Source organism: Rissa tridactyla, chromosome Z (genome assembly GCF_028500815.1).
Source record: "Rissa tridactyla isolate bRisTri1 chromosome Z, bRisTri1.patW.cur.20221130, whole genome shotgun sequence".
NCBI classification, from domain to species: Eukaryota; Metazoa; Chordata; class Aves; order Charadriiformes; family Laridae; genus Rissa; species Rissa tridactyla.
The window spans coordinates 78,314,143-78,337,633 of NC_071497.1; the positions used below are offsets into that span (position 1 = coordinate 78,314,143).

General features: G+C 41.4%; 1 protein-coding gene across 38 annotated transcripts in view; it reads right to left on the minus strand.

Moving 5' to 3' along the window:
- Window positions 1–8,378: 8,378 nt before the first annotated feature.
- The window catches only part of CELF4 (CUGBP Elav-like family member 4), a 687,335-nt gene continuing 672,222 nt past the window's right edge, over window positions 8,379–23,491 (minus strand). For all 38 annotated transcript variants that reach the window (XM_054185286.1, XM_054185283.1, XM_054185265.1 and 35 more), the window contains one exon: window positions 8,379–8,506. In XM_054185286.1, coding sequence (XP_054041261.1) covers window positions 8,379–8,506 — 128 coding nt within the window. The remainder of the gene's footprint in view (window positions 8,507–23,491) is intronic.

Below are 23,491 nucleotides of genomic sequence, written 5' to 3' on the forward strand. Positions count from 1 at the left end.
CTCAAAGTCAGGTGTCTTGTTGATGTGAGGATTTTAAAGAGTTACCCTGCTCTGCACAGAACAGGTGCTTCAGACAGACCAGCTGCTGGACATGGCCTACATGGGAAAAAAGAGTTATATGAAGAGGCAGAGTGGGAGAGTATCTCTCCCAATAGTGGGAGAAATCTGTTTTCTAAAGAGGATCACTTGGGTGTGCAACTGTGGCTTTCCAGGCATGCAAAAGAATTTTTTACGTTTGTAAATCGTTGTTGTATAAAGGGATTTTTAAAATAAGCCACAGGGATGTGCTTGGTGAAAGGCATGTTCATTCCCGCATCTCTCTGCTCTAAAAAAACCAGAGTGGCCAGAGTGGTGACATTTTGTCTTCCTCTAGAATTACAAATAATTGAAACATCTCTGCTAGGAGAACATTTAGAATTAAATAAGTAATAGAGGGCCTGAATCCTTGGTTGCCATAAATCAGTGTCACTTCACTGACTTCAGAGGAGCTGGTAATTGACGCTGCCTGAGAACTTCACCTGACCATGGTTGTGGTTAGTACCTTTCCAGGCTGAACACTGAATTTTCATTCACTGCTTCTTGGTTGGGAAATGACTTGACTGCTGTTCTTCTTTCCCCTCCAGCTCAGCCTTCTACCCAATATTTCAAAAAGGTTGGATAAAGCTCAGCTAAGTGGATAAATGACCCATTTGAAATAAAAGCTGTCTGATCTCTAACTGCAGTCACAAGGCAGGACGAAAGACACTTGAGAGAGTTTATACTGTAAACCTTCAATTCTCTGCTACAGCGGAATCAAACACTTCAGAGACCAGAGTTTTGATATTCACTTGTATCTGGCCAAAGTTACCGTACCCATGAATTATTCAAATATGCAATTATTGCATTTGATATATCACTGGGTATAACTGTGGGAATGAGAAACAGTGTTCTAGTGCAGCTGATTGTATATGCCTTCCAAACCATAAGGACATCAATTTAAGGTGCTCACATTGATGGAGCACTCTGCAACCCCTTATTAAGATTCTTGCCAACTCCTGTAGCAGTTCCCCTGCAGAGTAAATTTCATGGAGTTTTTTAGCCTCCCTTTTCTTTATACCTACAGTGTAAGTGCCAAACATTACCCCATACAGCTTCAATTCGTGGTTCTGCAGTAGCTCTCAAAGGTCAGTGGCAAAAAGATCAGATCATTTTCAGCCTCCTGATCAATGCTGCACAAGTGACCTGAGTCCTGTGAACCATGTGTTGGAGCTGACTTGTAACTTTGACTTTATTGGGAGTTTCCAGTTTCCTGAACTAACCTTCTCTGCTAATTCACTTTTCCCTAGGGCCAGAGGGCTCTGCCCTGCCTTTGGCCTATACTGTCCATATCGTCTTTATCTGGACAAAACAGCATGTTCATGATGCTGATGTTTCTTTAGACTAAACACACCAGAAATGGATCTATCAGTCTTCAAGCATAGGAAGCATAGGGACCTCTAAGAAGAACTTCTTTTGCCTGCAGTCCTAGACCTTTATGGTCCCACACACTGAGCTTCAAACAACTTGCCCTTTGCTCTCTTCCCAAGTACTTGCATTTGCAAATTGATAACATGCTTCTTTTCTGTCTGCTCATTAGTAGGTACTGCTCCCCTCAGTGTCCCGGTATCAAAAGACTTTGCTGACTTGTCACTTAAATCAAGGTCCTGTAGGAAAACGACCATGCTTGTTTTTAAACCTCCTCTTAGATTTTCACAAGCCTTTTGCATTGTGGTCTTTACCCTCTCTCATTCTCTTTGTATCTATTTTATTTAGCAGAGGATTGCATTCTGTCACTGTTTGCTGCTGCTGCAACAAAACATTTTGGCTATGGGTATCTCTGGTGTTTTTCCATCTCTTTGCCTCTCATTTCCAATTATGGCTGCTTAAAACCCTTTCCTTTTCTTACGTTTCCCAGTTCCCCACTTTTCCTTCAAGTTGCAGTCCCCCATGCACTGGCCCAGCAAATCTCTGTGCTGGATGAACCTAATAAAGAAGTTCCTTCAAAGCCTACTGTTTTCAGGTTACTGCAGCTGCCCATGAACTGAAGCAATCAAAGCTCACACCGGTTATCTCAGAAAGGCTCTAAATCTGACCTACTCAGCTAATTTGCATGACATGGTCCGTATGAGATCCCATAGTAATCTTGTTGGTCAAGTGGCTGGATATATAACACTACCACCCTTCTGTCAACTCTGGGGCTTTGGGGGATTTTACTGTTGGAAGCCTTTGAAGGTCGCACAAGCATATCAAGCTCCTGGTCTTTTGACAGTAGGGACAACTGAGTAGGCTCTTTGCTGGCTGAGTCATTGGGAAAAGTTCTTACAAGCCTCCGAAAGTTTACTTTAGAACACCAGGACCAACTGCATCACCGTGGGATGAGAAATGGGAGGCTGCTTTCATATCTATTATTTAATTCTGAAATAATTGCATTATCTAACATTTAAAAAAAAAAAATGGGGACATGAGTTTTAATGAAGAATTCATGCTCCGAACTGAAGGAAAGTGTTATGGTATTGCATTGTGCTGCTGTATCACTCCCATGACAAATAGTGCAGATCCGTTAGTGACCTACATGGACTCATTTAGATGCAAACACAGCAATACTCCTGAAAAGCTGCCCTGCTTTGAGCAAGAACAAGTTCCAAATATTGCTGAATGGAATTCAGTCTCAGAGCAGTAATTACCGATTGTAATTTTGGAGTAAATGCAGTAATTAATTATTGTCGTTTTCCATCAGTGCATTATATTGTGTGCCAATCTTAGAATAACTACAATAATTAGCAAATGGGATTTTGCATGCTCTGGTATCGAAACTGTGGTTTATGGAACAGACATGAGAATTTTACCATAATAAAGTTATTAGTAATTTAAATGGGCAGGCAGGTTAAAGATGATCAGCCAGAAAAGAAAAGGGTTTCCTTGTCAGTTTTGCAAATATGTTCAATAGTTCTGTTTCAGCCTCCCCCAGTAGCATTCACTTCCATTCTTTCATGTACGAGGACAACAGCACAAAGTTTGGGTTACAAACACAGTGAGGGAAGCTTAATTTAGCCACAGTTGTCAGTGGAAATTAAAAGCAAAAGTAATCCAAAGAAAAAAAAAATATTGTTTGAGCTGATGGTTTTTCAGTACCTAAACAGACTTCCCCAAATGAAGCTGTGCTGATTTTGATCTCACTTTATTCACTTCATATTAAAGCTTGTGCTGGAGTACTGTTTTGGTGTAATTATACTAGTGCAAATTTCCATAATGTAAGCAAGTTCTAAATGATCTAAGTGATGACTAAAGGAAGGGAATGGCAATAATCTGTGCAGGAGGAAGAGGAACTTGTTAGCATGACTGTAGGAGGCATAACTACAAGAAATGGGGTTAGACCCTGATAAAGCATATTTTGTCCGAATTTCAAGATGAACAGCTTAATAGAAAACAGTAAGATCAATGCAACTGCAGAGTAGCCTCTCACTGACAGTAATACAAGACTATCTGAGAGGGATAAGCAATCCAAAATTCAGTAAAAAATACACTTTCGTTAGGACTTGCATTGAAGTGATCTGAAATGACAAGAGACAGCCAGAAATTTTCCATTCAGATCTTTTTGTTTATCGGCATCTGTAATTTTGCTTGTTTGTTTTATTTTTCATTGATAATGTCTTTAAAATGAGGTGTTTGGGGTTTTTTCTCTTATCAGAGCACAGACAAAGGGAAATGCTAAGTTTTCCAGTTTGGTAAGCTGTATATTCCAATGAAAAAAATATCACCTATTCCAGCCAGCTGCAGAAAGAAGCATCTCATACCTTCTACAGTATGTCACATACCAGCACATATTCAAAAAGCTGTGAAGAACCTAAATATCTTTTTTTTTTTTTTTTTTTATTTGATCTTTGGCCTATGTTATTTCCCTCGGCATTTTGGAGAAGCAGGTTGCCTGGACAATGCATTCTTTTAATGTTTTGCCACTACTCATATGAGCAAAGCTGAAAAAAAGGTCTTACTGTTGACCTTTTTTCTTCTCACTCTTCTGCCTCAGTTTTGTCTCACTCAGTTTGTCTCACTCACACTCGCTTTGCCTCACCCGGTTTCATGCCACTCAGTGCTCCCGGTCAGTCCCACCCAGACGTGTCTCCATGTTCAGCTTTAAATAAAACTTCAACAGCAGAGTACCTGTCTGAGGTGGTAAATAACCCTTTGCTAGTGATCAGTCACCAAGATGAAGCCACAGAAGGGGAATGGATAGTATTTTAACTGCCTTTCTCTGCAATGTCTTTTACGGGTCTATCAGCTGGATGCTTCTGTGCTACCCTGTGCTGCCCTTAATACAGGAAGAGCTGTGAATTATGGGGTTTTCAAGGCAATATTGTCCTATCATGGCTATCGTGACTTTGCACTGGGCAACTAGCTTTGAGACCCACAGCAGAGAGCCATAATCACACCAATCACTTCTGCTCCCATGGGGAGGACGAGAGACGCTCGTCTTTCTGCCTGTCCCAGCAGTCCTCCATGGGCTGACACGAACCCCCAGCCGCTGCAGGTTGAACCTGCAACTTTGCCATATCACGGGGTACTTAAGGGCTCCTAGGAATGGCCACCCAAGGGAGCTATGGATTTCAGGGTGCTTTTTTTCTTCATTATCTTGTGCATTTACTGTCTGAAAGACACGTGAAGCGCCTCCGAATCCTTGCTTCCTAGTCCTGAGGGGGGATTTGTAATAGAATATATTGATTTTGGCAGAGTTGACTCAAATGATCCTCCTCTCTTACTTTTTCTTTCTCCCCGCTCTCCCCCCCCTCCCCCCTTTCTTTTTTTTCCTACAACCACCTCTTTAATTATAAAGAAAAAAGAGAACAGAGGAAGCCATTTTGGAAATATTTTGCCATCTGAATTCTTCAGGGCTTTGCTTACTGCAGCTTGTGGGCTTATCTGCCACATCACAGAAACCCTTTCAGTGTTTGACAGCAACTTTAGAGCAGTTGCAAGGAAAACAAAGGACTTCAAATCACTGTGGCCTGGACTCTTGTGTCCCAAAAGGGAGATTTATAAGCTAAAAAAAACTGCATCCAGAATTAAAATTGAGTGAAGATCTTTCTTTCTTGGTTAGGAAAAAACACTCTGGTGGATTACATCAAACTGGGTGCTGCTTGTGTTTTTTGTTGGCAGCTTCTTATTTTTGGAAAGGAGTTCAATAAAACAAAGTTCTCCCTTAGAAAAATCCCAATTAAAAAGTTTCTTGAGCATCCTCTTGAAGCACATGAGTAATTGCCCTGATGTCAATATGGTTATACACATGCTTCAAGTTGGAATTAAGGACCCTGAAGAGCTGTGACCAAAATAAAACTAGATAAAAAACATACAGGAGTTATTGTGTTTCTGCCGGTTAAGGGAGCTGCCTGCTCTCAAGGTTTGCAATAGCTGTCTGTGCTGTACCCATGGTCCAAGACGGCTTTTGTCCTAGTGTTTTTAGGAAACTTCTTGTAGCAGCAATGACACTGTCTACTGAGCGTGCAAGTCAGAGAATTCCAGTGGTATTTTGCAGGCTGGATGGACGTTGCACATCGAACCAGCCATGAGGGTACAATAACACCGTGCTGAGCCAAGAACAGCTGACCTGTGTCTAAGTAAGGCTTATCACTGAGGGCTCAGCCCTGTGGTCACTGCTGTCGCACAGCCCTCGTGGGAAGATGAACTGTGACCGTCATGACTCAAATTCCTCTGCTTCTAGGGTGCTGGTGTGGATGTTTCCAAGCACTGGAAAGCAGATGAGCTGAAGAAAGAGCTGGATCTAAGCCCTTCTGGGTATCCTTGCTATTACCAAGTGTCCTCTCCAGTCTAACCTGGCATGGTAGTCCCTGTGCTAAATCAAATCCTTTCCTGGGATTTGCTTTTCAGTATCTTCCTGGGACCACATACTCTTGGCCAATCCCTTTTGTTAGGTGCGAAAAACACACACAGAATTTTTCCCTGGAGAACTCTCTCCTGCTAGAAGACAGGTACATCTTCAGCTCCTTCAATGGGCTCACCAGGGTGGGAGTCCACAAGAGAATAAGGACTTCTGAGCTGCATTTATTCCATTTTGGTAGGGACTGTCTGTACCTCTAATAAAGGCTCCTTAAGTAGAGGATGAAAGTGATCTGGTGGTAACAACTGAACTGATTTTGCTGGATTTTTAATACTGGTTTTGCATTAAAATAAAAATAAAATCCAGAAAGGCTAAAGGATTTCTGTTTAGAGGTCACAATTCAAGACTCTTCTCTTGCTTTGCAGAAGCAAAGAAAGAAAAAAAAAGTGCTCTAAGACAGAGAAACGGAATTTTATTGCCATTTTACTAGCTGATTTCTTGTTTTGGCATTTATTGGGGGGAAAAAAGAAAAAAAACCAAACAACAACAAATCTTAGTCCTACTACTGAGTGATGTTTTTATAGGAAACAAGCTGAGACCTCAACATCAGCCTGATCGTGAAAAGGTAGAGGCAGAGCACTTTATAATGATCCATGGTAATGAAAATACCATAAACTCATACCAGTCAGTCTTTAAAACCACAGGTGTCTACAGCCCTGCACTTTCTTATACGACCATTACAAACAAGTATATCCTCAGTGATCACAGCTATGCTATGACACAAAGCTATTGCTTCGCGCCAAACTAAAGAGACACTTGTGTTCCTCGATTCCTTTGCAGGTGTTATTGAAAATCTCCCTGACAAAGACATTCCCTGCTTTAACAAAATTGCATGCATGCATCTCCCGCTCTCCCCCAGCAAAACCTGCAGTAAAAAGCCGGTGTGATGAAGCAAAAAGCATTTGGATATGGAAACGTATTTTGGTTTCAAGCTTCCAAGAGGCCTTGTCATAAGCAAGGAAAAGAAAAGAGATTTTTGAAGAGGGAAAATGCATTGACAGTTATCTTCATATAGTCACATATAAAGGAGAGTCTAAACTATGGAGGCTATATCTTGCACGTGAACCTAATATGTTTATTAAAAGTTTTCTTAACTTGCTTCCTGTTGTCTTCAGTGCAGCACCTCTTTCAAAGACTTTTTGTTCCCATTCATTAATTCTCAGTGGAAAGGATACTGCTCTGAAGACCATTTTTTCGAAGATATTAGAGATACCAGTGAAAAATTAGCACACTTCAGAGTTCTTTGGAAGGTTGAAGATAAGGATTTCCTGCCTGTACCTTAGATGAATCAAAAAGGGCCTGAATCAAAATCACTGAATCTTAGACATTACATTGATAACAGTCTAGAAAGGTCACCTAACCCATCTCTCTGTCACTAATGCAGGAGTGCACAATGCTTGTTGCAGTTTAGGGCCACCCTGAGTGCTGGGTTTATTGGGGAATCTCTGGTGTGGAACAGTTTTAACAGCAGGGAGGCTTCCTCTATCTGTAACAAACACGTACAGTCTTATATTTCTGTTTCTCAAAGAATTATCTAATGGAAAAGCCAGCCAGCGGTGGAAAATATTTCCATTTTCGGAAACATCTCCGTTTTTGTTATTGGTGATTGGCTGGGATTCCAATGAAACAAGCTGCTGCTTCTGATACTTTTGACACTGTTACATGTACTAGAAGTTCCCTTGGAGCATCAAGCTGGCTCCTCTCCAACAACACACAGTACACGAGTCTAACAATGAGACCTTCGTTCTGATTTGTCTAGGTCCTCAGTCAAGCAAAGCTTCCTTGGCTTTGGTTGGGTTTTGTCTACACACTGAAGTTAACATTAACTGAGAAAGAAGTGAGCATGGATCCTTCTATTCATTTCTTGGGCTTGGGAAGAAAGAAATTAGGGGTTATTTAGTTGTCAGGGAGACATATTTACATAAAGTTATTATGCTGTGATGAAATTGGATACAGACTATACTGCATGAAGAATGAAGAATGCTTTGAAACGTTTGCGACACAGAGCTATTGAGACAGACACTGTCCCAGTCCAGTCAGCTGGGATGGAACTGCAGCCCGGACCCATTTCTTAATTGCAGATTTTCTTCAGCCACCAGAAATGCTCTCTTTAGCTGAGCAAGGGGAATCAGGACAGCTGCTGGCTCTCCTCTAGTGACCAGGAATACTTTCTAGAGATGCAGGATGCCCCTGAGGTGGGGAACTTGTCTCATCCCTCATTAAGCATCCTTCCACCTCTTTTTCTAGAGAGACGCACACACAAACGGTTCCTGGTTTATGTGTAGGTGCATATCTGTGCGATGTGGCTCTAGCCAGAGGGCTAAGTGAAAAAGGTAGAAGCTAGAGAGTCACAGAGCTGAGTCTTTTTGAGGGTCTACAACAAGAAAGGCTACAACCACAGCTGACACCCCCTTCCTCATGCAGTTACCTGTGCTAGTGCTTTGTATCCAGTTTTTCCCACAACTCTTCAGTAGGGACGATTAGCATCCTTTGGCCTCTTCAGCTGCACCTTCAGCCTCTTCATGCCAATCTGGAAACCATTCATAGCCTGGATAGCAGCTTGGGCACTGGCAGGATTGTCAAAACTCACAAAACCTGTCAAAACATGAGGCAAGGCAGGGGGTTTAATGAGCTGAAGGGGGCCAAGGCACGTACATGCAACGACCACTGAGAATGAACATGGGGGAGGGAGTGAGGCGGGTGGAAGGGAGGGAGTAAGCAGGTGGGAGGGTGGGCAGGTAGGCAGGAGAGTGAGGACAGGATGGTTGCCAATGGGGAACGGAGGGTAGGAGGGGTTGTTACAGATCAGCATCCCAGGACGCAGTGCCTGGTCTGAGTCCCAGTTTGGACACAAGATTAAGTGAAGCACAGGCATCCAAATGCTGGTGCCGCAGCATCAGCACACACAAGATTTGGGTCCTTTGAGCTGTGTCTCAGCAGATGTGATGCATGGTCTCAGGGCACACTGTCTTGCTCCTTTTCCCTCCATCATGCTCTAGACCTTCCTTCACTCATCAACATAACCTTTCCTTTGCCTTCCAATATTCACAATGAAAGGGAACCTGATATACCTATTCCTACTTCCTTATTATGGCAACATAAGTAAAGTGTGAATTTAATAAGTTCTCCATTATGGTGTTCATTGGCACGAATAGTTTGATTGTTGGCCACTTAAGCCATATGAGGAGCTTTATTAACTGGCAATTACTGCAGACTTTCTCTTGACTCTGCAGTTGAGAAAGATGAACACTAGTGCTTTCCTAACATGGTTTCCATAAGTAGTTTCATACCTTGCCAGCAAATCATCCAATGAGCCATGGAGCGCATCCAGCAGTAGAAACACCTATAGTGACTGAACATTGCATTTACAGGCCACCTAAAATGACATTCTTTGTCTCAATGGAAGCCTTGCTCTCTGGGGATCAGAAGACCCAAGATAGGCCAGAACCATACAGGATTCAATGAATCTAATGCATTCAGCTTTGGGAAGGGTTTTTGGTGTAGGTTTATTCCCCCCCCGCTCCGTTTTTTTTTTAATGTTAGCTCCAGGAAAAGGCCACATTTGCCCAGACTGTATTTCACTTTAGCTGGAGTGACCATGGGGCTGAGATATTAGCGAGGCAGGGGGCCATCACATCGTATAAGAATTGCTTCTGCTGCCTTTGCCAGAAATGTCCCTGTGTGCCAACAACATTTCTGAGCACAAACCCTGGGTAAGACTACCTTGGGCCAGCCTGCACTCCAGACAAAGCCATCTGTCTTCCCACCCCTGCAAAGCTCTGGCAGCACAAATCAACCCTAGGAACCCCGTGTCTCTCAACAGACAGGCTGAAATGAAGAGACAGTTTGAGAGCCCTTCAAAAAGCTAATGCTGAACATTTGCTGCCAGGTATACACCTGCTCCTGACAACAGCACCAGGCATGGCTCACAGCCCTGGGCTGCAGTGTGAGTGCGTTCAGCCGCACCTCCTCCCTGGTCTAGTTCCTCCTTGAAAACAAGTCTCACAGATGACACAAGGTGGCTTGTGTTTGAAAGAGACATGCACACACACGCACATATATGCAAGCACACCTTCTCACTCGTGCATTAAAACTGTACTCCCTGCCTTTGGCTACAAACATAAGTTTATGAGAGGTGATAAAACCTATGGTCTTAGCCTCAAAGTAAGACTACAGGTTAACTGAGTACGGCAAACGTGTTTTTAAGAGGGAGGCCCATGAAATAAACAGGCATCCCTCTCCAGCCTCCCCTCTGGAAGCCAAGGCTCCAAGTAACTGTCTGTCCATGCGGTTTTCCTACCAACCACCTGGATGAGGAGGTACCAACACTGCAGCTCTGAAGATGTGAGCAAAAGTGTTGCTCAAGCCTCACAGCAGTCATCAATCTCTAGGCAGAAAACTGGAGAGTTATGTATGGTGAGTAATGAGCTGGAGTATTATTCAACGGTAATAGATCTGCTTTTGCAATCACTTATTAGCCAGTAAGCCCCTGGTAATGTTCCCAGTTTACATTTGACTAGTTGAATAATCTACCAGTTAAGAAGGTCCTATGACTTAGTCTCAGCAAAGAAACAAACTAAACACCTCCTGACTTCACCTGAGCTGATTCACTCTTTAAATACTTCTGGAACCTGCCTTGGAAATGTTTTACTTGAGCTTCAACTTGAAATTTGCTGCCTAGCTACCTCATGTCTTTGAATACAGGGTGTAGTGAAAGCCAGTTATTTTAAAAATCACCTCTGGACTGCTAATACTCCTGTCCAAGACCCATCAGCTAAATCTATAACAGTAAAATAAAACTGTGCCAGGGAAGTTCAGAGAAACTGGAACCCGATCATCTGTACCACCGGATATTTACAAAAGTCCTTGACATAGTTTTGGCTTGTGCCTAACTCCAAACAATTCCTGGACAAATTCTGAGTTATAGCACAGAACAGAGCCTGGTTTTGGTAGTTAGATTGGATGTGGTCATGATATTCTGGAATGTAAGATAATTTAATAGTTTGGGTGTGGGCCATTCTGTGCCAGCTGGCGCCAGTGCTAGGGGAAAGTGCCAGGCATGTTTACTTTACTAATATATATGCAGGTACCAAGCATCAAAGCTGGGTTGGATGCAGCTGGATAATTGCTTATATCATGTCTTTAGAGAACCTAGCTTGTCTGTAAACTTTGACTTCTGCTCTTGTAACTGGCCCTGTTGCAACGTACCTCCTACTGGCTAAACGAGCACATCTAGAGTGTATCTACACGTGCATCCACTTGTGAGCAAATCACCTCGGGATCCTAAAACAATCAGTGGAGGTCTCGCCAATACAGTCAGTGGAGCGTTGGACAGGATTTCTCTCTTTTTCCAGGACATTCCTAGCTGTGCTCAGATGAATGAAGTCCCACTGGCTGTCTAGCAGGAACTAGTGCAGACTGCAACGAAGGCAGGCACCTAGCTTAAATCAAGGTACCTCTGCTGCGGTATTTACTTGGTTCTGCAGTTGGGACTGACATCTCAAGGAAAGGTGTTGTTAACTGGCTAGTGGCTGGGTGAGGCACTCCCTAAAGTGATGTTATTTGCTGAATCAAACTCCTAATTCATTCAAACCCCACCAGACCTGCTGACAAGTATGATGGAAATCTACTATTTGCCTACTTTTGCCAAGACTAGACCTTTACTTAGGTGGCAAGCCCTGGTGCTGGGATGCTGATACCATTGTACCTCTGCAAGAACCTTGCCTTTAGATAAGCTTACAAAACTACACTAGTTTTTATCATCACTTTGTTTTTAAGATGGAATTCTAAGGCCATTTCCTCATTCTGTGCAAAGCTGTAAATAATACAGCATTTTAACAAATGGGACTAATAAGAGAGATCAGAAGTGCATTTGCTCACTATATTTCATCTAGACCAGATAATGAAGCTGGGAGTTGTACTCTGTTGCTATTGGTATTAGTTGCCTACAGATTTGGACCAGATTTGGATTGTTTATTTTTTTCTCCTTAGTTATCCTGATGTCCACTGCTGTAATATAAAAATCTCCACTGGCTAGCAACTCAGGGTGGAGAGGCTGGAGTGGGAAGGCTGGGGAGAGAGAAGGGCAATTGCCAATAATTGTGCATTTTCCTTGTGAGCACGTCCTTGGGACAGAGCAGCTGATTCCACTGGCTTCATGTGACTGGTTTAGTTTCATGGGGCTTGAAACACTCAGAACTTGTTGGTGCATTTGTCTCTCCCCCTTCCTGTTATTTATGTGGAGTTGTATTTGATATTATTGAGCGTATTTGGATGGATACCAAAAAGAATAAAAGCTAGGGCTTATCCTGAGACTCGAGATGTCACACTGGTAAGGGATAGGCAGGCAGACAGACAGACAAGCTGTGTTAACAATATCATATTCCTTTCTCTTTTCAGGTCAGATACCTACTGGTAGATTAGATGACTTTTTTGTCCTTACATGTGCTATTGGCAGTTAGAATCACAGAATGGTTTAGGTTGGAAGGGACCTTAAAGCCCATCTAGTTCCAACCCCCCTGCCATGGGCAGGGACACCTCCCACTAGACCAGGCTGCTCAAAGCCCCATCCAGCCTGGCCTTGAACACCTCCAGGGATGGGGCTGCCACAGCTTCCCTGGGCAACCTGTTCCAGTGCCTCACCACCCTCACAGTAAAGAATTTCTTCCTAATATCTAATCTAAATCTCCCCTTTTTCAGTCTAAAACAGTTACCCCTCATCCTATTGCTACATTCCCTGATAAAGAGTCCCTCCCTGTCTTTCCTGTAGGCCCCCTTGTTTCTCCACACCAGTGTTAATGGTGCTGTTCCAGGCTTAAATATGTATGACTAGGAACAGAATGTATGTACTGGGAAAATAGCTTAAATGCTTTCTGAATGGCTTTAATGTTGGAGCCCATGACTATAGGGCTCAAATCATGATGATAGTACTACAGTTGCTCAAGAAACTATCTGTGTTTTGAACACCACCCCTGCATTGTCATCTGCTCTCTTGAAGGACAAAAGAGAAAGGGAAAGGTTAAAAAGCTTGAAGCTGTTTCTGTGCATCAGTTAATTAATAATCAGAGAAATATATGTTCTGGTCTGAAGATGGCTGGTAGGAGGACAGGATTTTGTGATAAATCTATTTTATGGGGGGGATGTTGTTTTTTTTCTTTTTTTTTCCTTTTTTTTTTTTCCACCCCGGGGATTATGTAAAAAGGCTGTTCTAATAAATGATTTATCAAAGCAACAAAGAATGAAGAAATCTGCTAGGACTGCAGCTCAGGGCATCTAATCTTCCTGGTTTTGCACAGCATATTCCAGGAAGGTACTGATGTTGTAGTCCATGTCTTCTCCTGACCTGCTTTTTTTCCTGTGTGACTGTGTTAATGATTAGCAGGCAGAAACTAGGGGACCATCTTGGAGGGTGCTTTGGTTTCTCCCCGTTTCTTCCACAGGAAGTCTTGGTAGTGGGGCATGCTGAGGGAGCTTCATGACCTTCTCATGATGCCAGCAGGATCACCAATGGCTTTATGTAACGGGGTTGACTCAAGGGCTGTTTTTCTGTTTTAATCAGCTGAGATGATAAAGAAGAGAATTAGCAGTCTATCTCAGAGTGAATTTGAAGACTGTTTTGTAACTGTAAATTTTTCATTCACAGTGAGTAGTGTCTTTGCATCATCATGAATTAGTTTGTACACTAAGTGCAGTCCTGAATGAGCACATCGTTAGGTTCCCATGGATCCCTAATTGGTCTTTCTGAGTTTTCTGTTGCTTTTTGCATGCTGCAAGGAGAATTAGCGGTTAATGTGCAAAACAGCCTTTTGATGATCTGCTACCAGGTTGGAATAACATGTTGCCTCTCTTCAGCAGAAGCTTTTCTCTGGATGGAACCCAATGCTTAGTAATACACTGAGCATCCCCCAAATAAGTAGTCAAGACCATGGTGAATGACAGATTTGGACAAGTTTTTAATCCAGACTCCTGAACAGGGGGCAGATGGTCCTGCAGCAGGTCCACTCAGGTAACTAGGCTGGTCTCAGCTAACGGAAAGGAAAAGAGCAACCTCAAAGCAACAAATATTTAACTTGTCTTAAAACTAAAAAGAGCTACTTGAGCTATGTTCCGGATGCTTTCTGCACAAAACTACCATCTCAGAGATGCTTAGCTTTCTTAGTCCAGAGATTCATTTTTCTGGTTCTGGCTGTCAGTGTATTTGTCTGTCTGCCATGAGGGAACTTCCTTGGCACTTCTTGTTCCTGCCGTTATGAAAGTCACTAGCTAAGGAGAGGATCTCATTCTTCTGAACTTTTCCTTCTTGTCATTCAACACATGTTCATCTCACTAGAGGGAAATGAGAATAACAGAAGAGCAAGGATCTGCCTCTCAGCTTGTGGAAGGCAAATTCCCATGCAGCAAAAGAGAAGAAATGTGACCGTGGGCTGGGTACTAGCGTGGGAGAAGTCCATGCCCCTTGCTTCCCTTACTTCTAAAGTGCTGCTCCCCAGGACATAAAAGGGGGCCTCAGCCAGGCTACTAAGATGGAGGAAGCTGCAGAAAGCACTGGCAATTAGTTAGACTAGAGGCCCCGCTCCTTTCCTTCCCCCAGGCATTTGAGTTCGTCATTAAGGAATTAGTTATTAATATAATTCGCTATGAATATAACTGTGCCCTTAGTGCATGGCTTCCTTGCTTTTGTTACTAACTGGGGAAGGGTGAGATCTAGGAACATCAGGGAGGCATTTTCTGCTGGGAAGGCAACAATAAGGGGTTCAAATCACATGAGTCTTCTCCTTTGTGGGAAGGGTGCTGGGGAGGAGCTCCCATCCTTCTTCCCCATCAGGACCTGACCACCTACATCCCAGCACTTCCCTGCTACTTCAGTCCATTTCATTCCTAAGATTGCTTATTTTCTCTTTCTCCATGTTTATTAGTCTTATCAGAGAATGGAGGTTTTCCTTTAATTGCCTTGCAAGGTCTTTACCTTGCTATGTTCTTTGCGCAATGTACTAGCTGCTGTCTTGCAATTTTGTAGTGCTGTAAAGAATTTCAGGATACAATCTGGATGTAAGTAGCTCTATAATGTATGTGTGCATTGGAAGGTATTGTACTGTAAGGTGATTTATGAGTACTGGAATACTCAATAAAGGAGTATGTCTGCAGATCAAGGGCATATCACTTCAGCTGTTTTCTGGTGTCTAAAAGGGTTGGATGGCTTTTTGGAATATTTAACCTTCCACTAATGTTTATTCATGCCTGAGCATGATCTGTCTATCCAGTTATCCATCCCATCCATCCCATCCATCCATCCATCCATCCATCCATTTTGTAATGTATGAACAACCAGTAACTGACGACTATGCTAAACAATCACTATTAAATATTTCACATCTGCGGGATAAGATAATTGAACCTCAGAATATTAGAAGAATTGGCTCAGAAATTTGCTGAACCATTGATGTTCATTTTAGAAAGTTATGGAATATTAGAAAACCTTCAAAGTGTTCCAGAAAAAAAAAATCCATTATTAATTTTTAAGGATGTAAACTAGATGATCTGGTAAACTCAGTCAATCTTTCATAAACCTAAGTAAAATTATGAAAATTTTGATGTGAGATGATACAGCAAAGAATTAAAAGGAGTATACAATTAACGCCAATCATCATGATTTCATGGAAAATAGTACCTATCAAATGAACCTGATTGCATGAAATCGCAAGTTTGATTAATAAAGTAATTTTTCATAGAGTATACTTAAAATTTTCTAGAGTATTTGAGAGCTCTTATTTATAGAAAATTAAAGTAGCCCATATCAAACTTCTTAATAATTGGATAATAGATAGACAACCAAAAACATTGTAAATTGTGACTTACAATATTGAGGAGTTTCTAGTAGGCTCCTCCAGGAACATGCTGGAAAGTCTGTGCTATTCAATTTCTCTAACATTACCTGGAAGACATCTGAAGTACTTACTAGTAAAATTTGCCAATTTTACAAAAATGGTGAAATGGTAAATAATGACAGAAGTAAGTCATGTTGACCTGGGGCATTGCTTAGGCTGGACTCCGTTAAAGAGTGTTCATTTTAATCCAACAAAATGCAAAATTAAGTATCCAGAGGAAAAAAGTGAGTCACTTATAAAAAGGGGAAATCTTCACTAGAAAACAGTGCTTCTAAGAAGAACATGAATGTCATGATAAACCCCAAAAGCACGAGCTCTCAGCTTTGTGTTGAAATATTGAAAGTCCCAAGACTCAGTATAGTCTTGGGATGAAGCCAGTCTCTGGGGAATATCCTTAAAAGTAGGAAGGCAATGTTACATCTGAGTATGGCTCAGGAAAGATACTTACTGGAATTCTGCATTTAGTTCTGGTGATTTCTCTACAAAAAATAAGTTTTCAGAATTATTAAGAACTACAAGAGTAATTCTAAGTCTGAAAAAGTAATGAAAGTTGCCACAGCTTATTGAAGAGAAGGTTAAATGGTCTTCTGACCATAGTCTATAAATAATTTCCAATAAAATATGGTTTTTTAATATAGAAAGAAAAAAAAGCTTGATGATTTCTTCTGGTTAGAAGCAGACTTTTGACAAATTTAAAATGGAAATAAGTCACTGAGTCTGCATTTTTTAAATAATGAAGGTAATTAACTATTTTGGAACATCTTGTTTAGCAATAGGGGTGGAGCACCTGTCAAATGAAATCTTGATGAAGAAATTTTCTAAAAGGTATGCTACGACTCAAGCAGAAGGTTTGAACTTGTCACATCAGTGGAGGTTATCTGGCATACGTTATTTCAGAATTCAGTCCAAGGGATCAGAATGGTCCCTTCTGATACTGCATATCTGTCTATCTGTCTGTCCATTGGTCATTTCACATTTCAGATATTTATAATATCAGTTCTTGCCTACTTGTCTGGCATGGACTGAGGTAACAGTCATGATAGAGGTGACAATTGATGTTAATGCCTTATAATAAATGGCCCCAAAGTGTGGGCTGCGGACCACTGAGACAGCTGACTGGTACTCGTTCTTCATCTTGCTTCCAGCTGAGAGAAACTGAACAGATGGGAAGGGGAGATTAAATGAAGAGTGAAAGTAGATGGCATGATTAACTTTCTCTAAAGGTCAGAACACCCACTGCAGAAGGTAGCTTGATATACATGAGCATCTTCCTTGTTTCACCTTTCTGTCTTCCTGTGCATGAAACTACTTCTATACATGGAGGCACCATGAACTGGAATGGGCAGACAATTGGTCCCTGTTATTGTGCATTGTCAGTTAGATGTTCTCCAGATACTGCCTCAAAGAAGCAGTATCTTTTCTGAAGACAGTTGAGGGCTGCAGATGCTGACCCTGAATATGGTAATTCAAACCGAAAAAGAACTTTCTTCCTATGATTCTTCTCTTTCACAGTCTGTTTGGATTTTTTTTTTTTTCCATGCAGAAATTACTGTCATGGCTCACATTGAAAGCACAAGGTTAAGATTCAAGATTAGACTAGAATTTGGACAGTTTAAGTTACTACATGGTCAGATCTGGGATTTTGCCTCATACAGAAATCTGGAACTTTTTCTAAAAGAGAGAAAAAGCATAAGCAAAAATCTCATATAGAAACGCACAAAGATTTCTCATCACAAGAATGGAGCTAACTCTAAAAACTTCTATTTTTTCCTGTAAACAGAGCGGGTCTAAAGGATGAGCAGCTATTTATCTGATGCTGTGGGTGTACCCATTCTACTAAGTAAGATTCAGACTTCAGCCATTTGTTGGAGATCCCATGAATCAAATATTAGGCCACTATATATACAAGTCTGCTGTGAACAAGAAGCATTGTGGTTCTTCTAAAACAAGCATAATGTTCCAACCCAGCTGATGATGATCTTCCTCACAAGGAACAAACTAGCTGTTGCCATATCACCCATAGATAGTGAATGGTATTTGGTCTTTTTTTGAATGATGATTAGAACTGAAGCAATTTCCTAACTGCTTTCAGAAATGGAAGGAACTCTTCTTCACTTGCTTTCTGAGCCTTCCTTGTAAATGTTTGATGTCATGATGTGTCAATAGAAGGTTTTTTGGGAAAGCACACAGATGGAAAAAGCAGATGAACTTTTGAGGAGACAAGGTCTTCTACCAGTGTAAAACTAGAATCAAAGAATGAGATTAGTGTAGGTTTTACACAAGTTATGAGTGCGATCTAAGTGGGTGCTCAGTTAAGGATGCACTGAGTTTGTTGCTGAATCATGATTAAGCTTTTTTTCACATTTATTTTGTTGGAGTTGTACAATATAAACAAGATGAAAAGAACTACTGAAGCTTCCACCAGCCATGTCACAGTCCTTTTCTTATCTAAATCTTAATTTCTTTGTTCCCAGGTTCTCTCTTGGATCAATTTGTGGGTTTGTTATAAAGAAGCCATGTATGAACACTGCAGCTACTCAAATCACCAGTCATGCTTCTTGGTCTATAAGAGACAAGCATCATAAACCATGACCTTCCTTTTGATAAAATTTCATAGTGGGGAAGTGAATTCCTTCCTGGGTTGATCAAGGGAAAAAAAAAGGAGAACCAATCAGGAAGGTGCACTGTGAATTGTAATAGTGACTAGTGACTTGTTTTTAATCAGTTCTCTCATGTCCCAGGGAGTCTCTGAAATAGACTCATTCTTGGTGTGGCAACGTATGGAATCTCCCCACCTTGCTCCCACTGACCATTACTTTGATGGACAACTAACTGTCTCTCCTCTTTATGTCATTGCACACCTGGTACCTCCTTATGGTTAGGTTGGGGCAACCCAACAGATATAGAAAGAGTGGAAGCTTCTTTTGTAGGACAGTCTGAAAGTTTCTATACATAAGCCAGAAGTAGTGAAGAATAGTTTTTGGCTGTGCTTTTCAAACCAATACTTTATTTTCTATGGAGGCCACTGTGTGAAAACCAGCTAACAAAACTAAAAGTGAAATCAACAGGAAAAAAACTTCCTCGTGCACAGTGAGTCATTTGGGAAAAAAAAAAAGAAAAGAGAAAATCTCTTCATATCTAGTGCAGGAGATTGCGAACTGGCACTGAACAGTGCTGGGTACCAAGAGGAGACAGAAAAGAGGTACAGAAGTGCATTTTAATCTGGAAGATAACATACTGTTCCAGATCCAACCAGCTGTTACATCTGTAGTCCTTTCAGTGTCAGTGTAAGACCTCTGTGTTTTCAACTACCCAGAATGGATAGGGAAATGATCTGCTTGCTTCTCTTGTCATCAACATCAATGGGAATGGAACACGTTCATGTTATAGCGTAGATGCTGATAAATCCTTGTGGGTCTGCCAGCAGAGCATTCACCATTAATGGGCTTTAAAAGAATACCCTGAATTATGGAGATCTCTGTGAAGTGCCTTCTGTAGTCCTTCAGAAGAGTTACTTTCAGTCTGTGCAACTTGAATTATATCATAGATTGACTAAAGCCTGATATAATTCTGGCTTCTGGGGCCCCTGCCCAATGGCCTGTCTGAACTCTTGATTGACCCTTGGGTGGGAGATGGGAAAATGTGCTTGTATTTTAATTACTGAAATAAGGAGAGTAGAAATATTGCTGGAAAACCCATTGATGAAAATGCCTTTGATTAGAAAACCTGAGAAAGGCCGGATGTTTCTTGATAATTTGGGCAGGGATCTTAATTTGAAAGGATAAGGTAAAAATATGAGTTGCCCTTAAAAAAAGTGGCTTGTGCATTAACTCCTAAAATCAAGTAGCAAAAATTCTTCTTTCATAAGCATTTCTAAAAGCCCAAAACACAATAATCCTTCTGGAGCCTGTTCAGCCATGTCAGGAGATGCAAAATGACCAAGATAAATACTTTACAATTTCTGGGAACTCTTCTAGAGAAGGAATTTAAAGGGTCATTAGAGACCTATCTTTAGAACAATCATATAATTTCATCTTCAAATGGCCAGAACACAATCAGGTTTATAGGTCATATTGCCAAAAAGGGAGAAAATCTGATGTCTGTGAAGTAGCCAAAGACAGCAGCTGCTCTTAGATGTTAGATGCACCTCTTCCCTTTTGTAACATTAAACATGCCTGGCTAAATATCAAGGGGACTGAAGCTCACTTGGTGAAAGGGGCATTGTCCCACTGCCTCTAGGTTTTCCATGGGTTTCACCACTGAGGATCTCATTAGATGTGTGCCCTGGCCTGCAAGGAAGGCCAACAGCATACTAAGCAGTATTAACAATCAGTTAGGGAAGTGATTACCCTCTCTGCTCAGCACTCATTAGACCACACCTGGACATCTAGTTCTGTGCACCTCCTCCCCCCAGCATAGGAAAGACAGTGACAAAAAGGAGTGAGTTCAGCATATGGCAGGATGGACAAGGGCTGGAGCCCTTGCCCCATGAGAGCAAGAAGACAGAGTGTCTTCACAGCGGTGAATAGTGGGAGAATGAGACACAAGGGGCATAAATTGAAGACAGAGAGAGGTCCTGACTGGATATAAGGAAAAGCTTCTTCACCTTGAAGGCCAGCAGGTTGCCCAAATTCAAACCGCTTGATCAGTGGATTTCATTGTTATTAATAATTTGCAGACATATTTGCTATTGCAGAAATATATATTTTAAAAATACATATATAATGTACATATGTCTACATATGGAACATATTACAGATCAAGGCTGGAGAAAGTAGAGATGAGGTTGAATTTGGTTGGGGATTTGACATACATGAAACTAGGAATGGTTAAGCAGGGTATACCTATCTTTACGGGGATCTACAAGTCGTTACCCTGATGACAACCTTTGAAGTTGTCAATATATGCTATTTGAAGATGTTAATCTCACCTGGGGATTTTTTAATTTTGGTTTGCTTACTTGAAAAGGGAAGATATCACATGCACCAATACATTAAACAATGATAAGGTTGCAAAATGAAGCACTCGAGTTAGAAATGCAAGAAATGATGTTACCTATAAAATTTTAATTCTGTATTGTTTTGTATATGCATTAAGGCACTGCTTCTAACCACACATTTCTGTATTTTTCTTTCTCATGGCATCCTTGTTTTAATTACTGTAGAGAATGAATAACATAACAGGGGGAGGAAAATGGCAATGTATCAGACTCATTATTGCAAGTGTTGGAATATAGACAGTAAATAAAGCAGGAAAAGGATGGTTTTGTAGTTGTACAACCAAATGCTGCCTTGGAGAACTGGAATTGATCTCTATTTCTACCATGACATCCCAGTTATATTGAGTAAATCATATATCACAAGATTCTTTCAATAAGATCTCCTAGGCTACTTTTTTACGAGTAAATAAAACAGGCTCTGAGTGCAAATGGTACATCATGGCTTCTATCTATGTGCCTAAACACACCTCTCAAAAGAGGGTGGGTTTGTCTCCACTGCTGTCTAAGGACAGTCCCTGGCCTTTGTCAACGCTGGTTCGTGCCCAAGCAACGTCCAGCCGTGAGTTAATTTTCATGGCCCAAATAGAGCCCATGGCATACAAACGTTAAAAAGATATTGATAGTTGTGACACAGTGTTTGAGCTGATATGCAAGGCCTCTTTAGTTTGCCAGTGAAGATGAAGATTTACTGTGTGATCCTCTTTTCTTGGTGCTCAGTGCGTGACCTGATATTTCACTGACAGAAAGGCTGGTGCCTGTGCCTGCATCTGAAGCGAACATAAACATAGCGTGCCCTGCATTGTGCTAAAGACTTTGAGAAAACTAGCAAACAGACTGATCAGGCTCATGGCATCTCAGATTAGGCATCCAAGATTAATAAATGGTTTTGAATATCTTTCTATGCCTCATCATCCCCTTGGTGAAATGAGGACACCATAAGCACTGGGAAAATGCTGTTACTTAGCTCTGTGAACCTCTCAAACGCTCTGCTTGGAAGGGCCTTAGGAAAGCAGATGAGGAAATAATAATAAATTCATATTCATAGCAGGGTTTGAATACTGTGAGGGAAGGAAGGCCTGAGGCCAAGCACAGAGCTATGAGGATGTGTTGAACAGCTGCTCAGTAACTAGCTAGCTGACAGACTTCACAATGCTGAAGAACAGTCCTGTGCAATGAATGAGACAGGACAGACAGATACAAAGAAGCTGAAGATAGATATATGGGGGGACGGATGGATGATTGGATGGACTGATAGAGACTCATCCATTCTTCAGTTCAAATTCACCTTGCAGGAGAGAGATCTTGGGAAAACAAAAATAAAAACAGATGTAATGGGTAGCCAAAATGCTGTGGTGGGTCTGCAGTCTCTCAAGAGTGGGATGTGGTAAGTCTGTGCACTGCAGATCAATCACCTTGAGTTCAGAAAAGGGGCTGCCCATTGGAGGAAACATTATTTCTGACTTCTGAATAGAAACTTCTGGTCTGAATGAAAGTAGCGCTAGGGACTCTCCTCTGCTGTTTTTAGACATGGGGGTGTTTGCATTTGAAACTATAATAGCCTCGTATCACTTTTAGGACTGTCTGTATGCAATTCAGGTTCATCTAGTCTATCTAATGCCAAAGGGTTTTTAGAGGAGGTGGCAGTAGATAGCACACTGTGCAACCACATGAGAGCCCGGTCAGGTTCTTTTCCTAGGTCCCAATGCTGATGGATTTATTTGAAGCCCAGAGTATTAAGTTTTAATCTGCTTAAAAACTCTCTTTGTTTTTACTCTTTCTTCTGGCATTAACTTTTAACATCAGTTAATTTCTGTTAGTCACATAAATGGCTGTCCCTCTTTGAAGGTCATTAAATGAGTAGCCGCAAAGACCCTGCAGTAATGAGTTCCTCCATCTAATTGCACTATGAGAAAAAAATGCTAAACATTTAAAACGATTGTGCAAATGTGCCTGTGAGTAGATATGTACAAATATATCCATAGCTTTCAAATATATTCTGGATGGATTATGTCTATCACTTGTGTGGAGAGATGGATAGAATAGTGACAGACACACGGACAGACAGATAAATAGAAGATAGATTCTGCTACCGTATTCTTGTCTAATAAATTGTTAAGCTACAAAAGAAAGCAGAAGTCCCTGTGTACAATGTATAGATTTTCTTTAATGTGAGTTATTGAGAAAAGACAGAGCTGTCCCTTTAACTGGAGAGCTGCAAACAGCTGTTCCTTATGCGTACATGCTTGCTTGGTCTGAAAGTTTTGGTAAGTCAGTGCATAACTGACAGTTAGATTTATCTCCCCAATAAGCAATCAACATTATAATAAAGGAAAAATGCTTTCAGTGCACCTTTGAGAGTGCATCAGAAATTAATCTAAACATCAAATTAATTATAGTTTGTAAATGAATAGTGGCTCACAGCCCTAATACTTCTCCCGCTCCTCCTCCTCCCCCTAAAGCCTCCCCCAGCCGACTGCAATGGCTGGAGGTGCTGTGCGCTGAGTTTTATGAACAGCTCCTTCTCTTTCGTAGGCACACAACTCTTTCCTTATCAGCTGGAGAAGAGTCCCATCCTTACTTTGCGGACCTGAAATCTCAGAGCCTGGATGCTTTGGAGCATAACAGAGACTAGCTAGCAAATAATAAACCTTTGTGCCTCGTTCCCTTTCCTCTGGGAGTCCTAAGAACCCCTCTAAC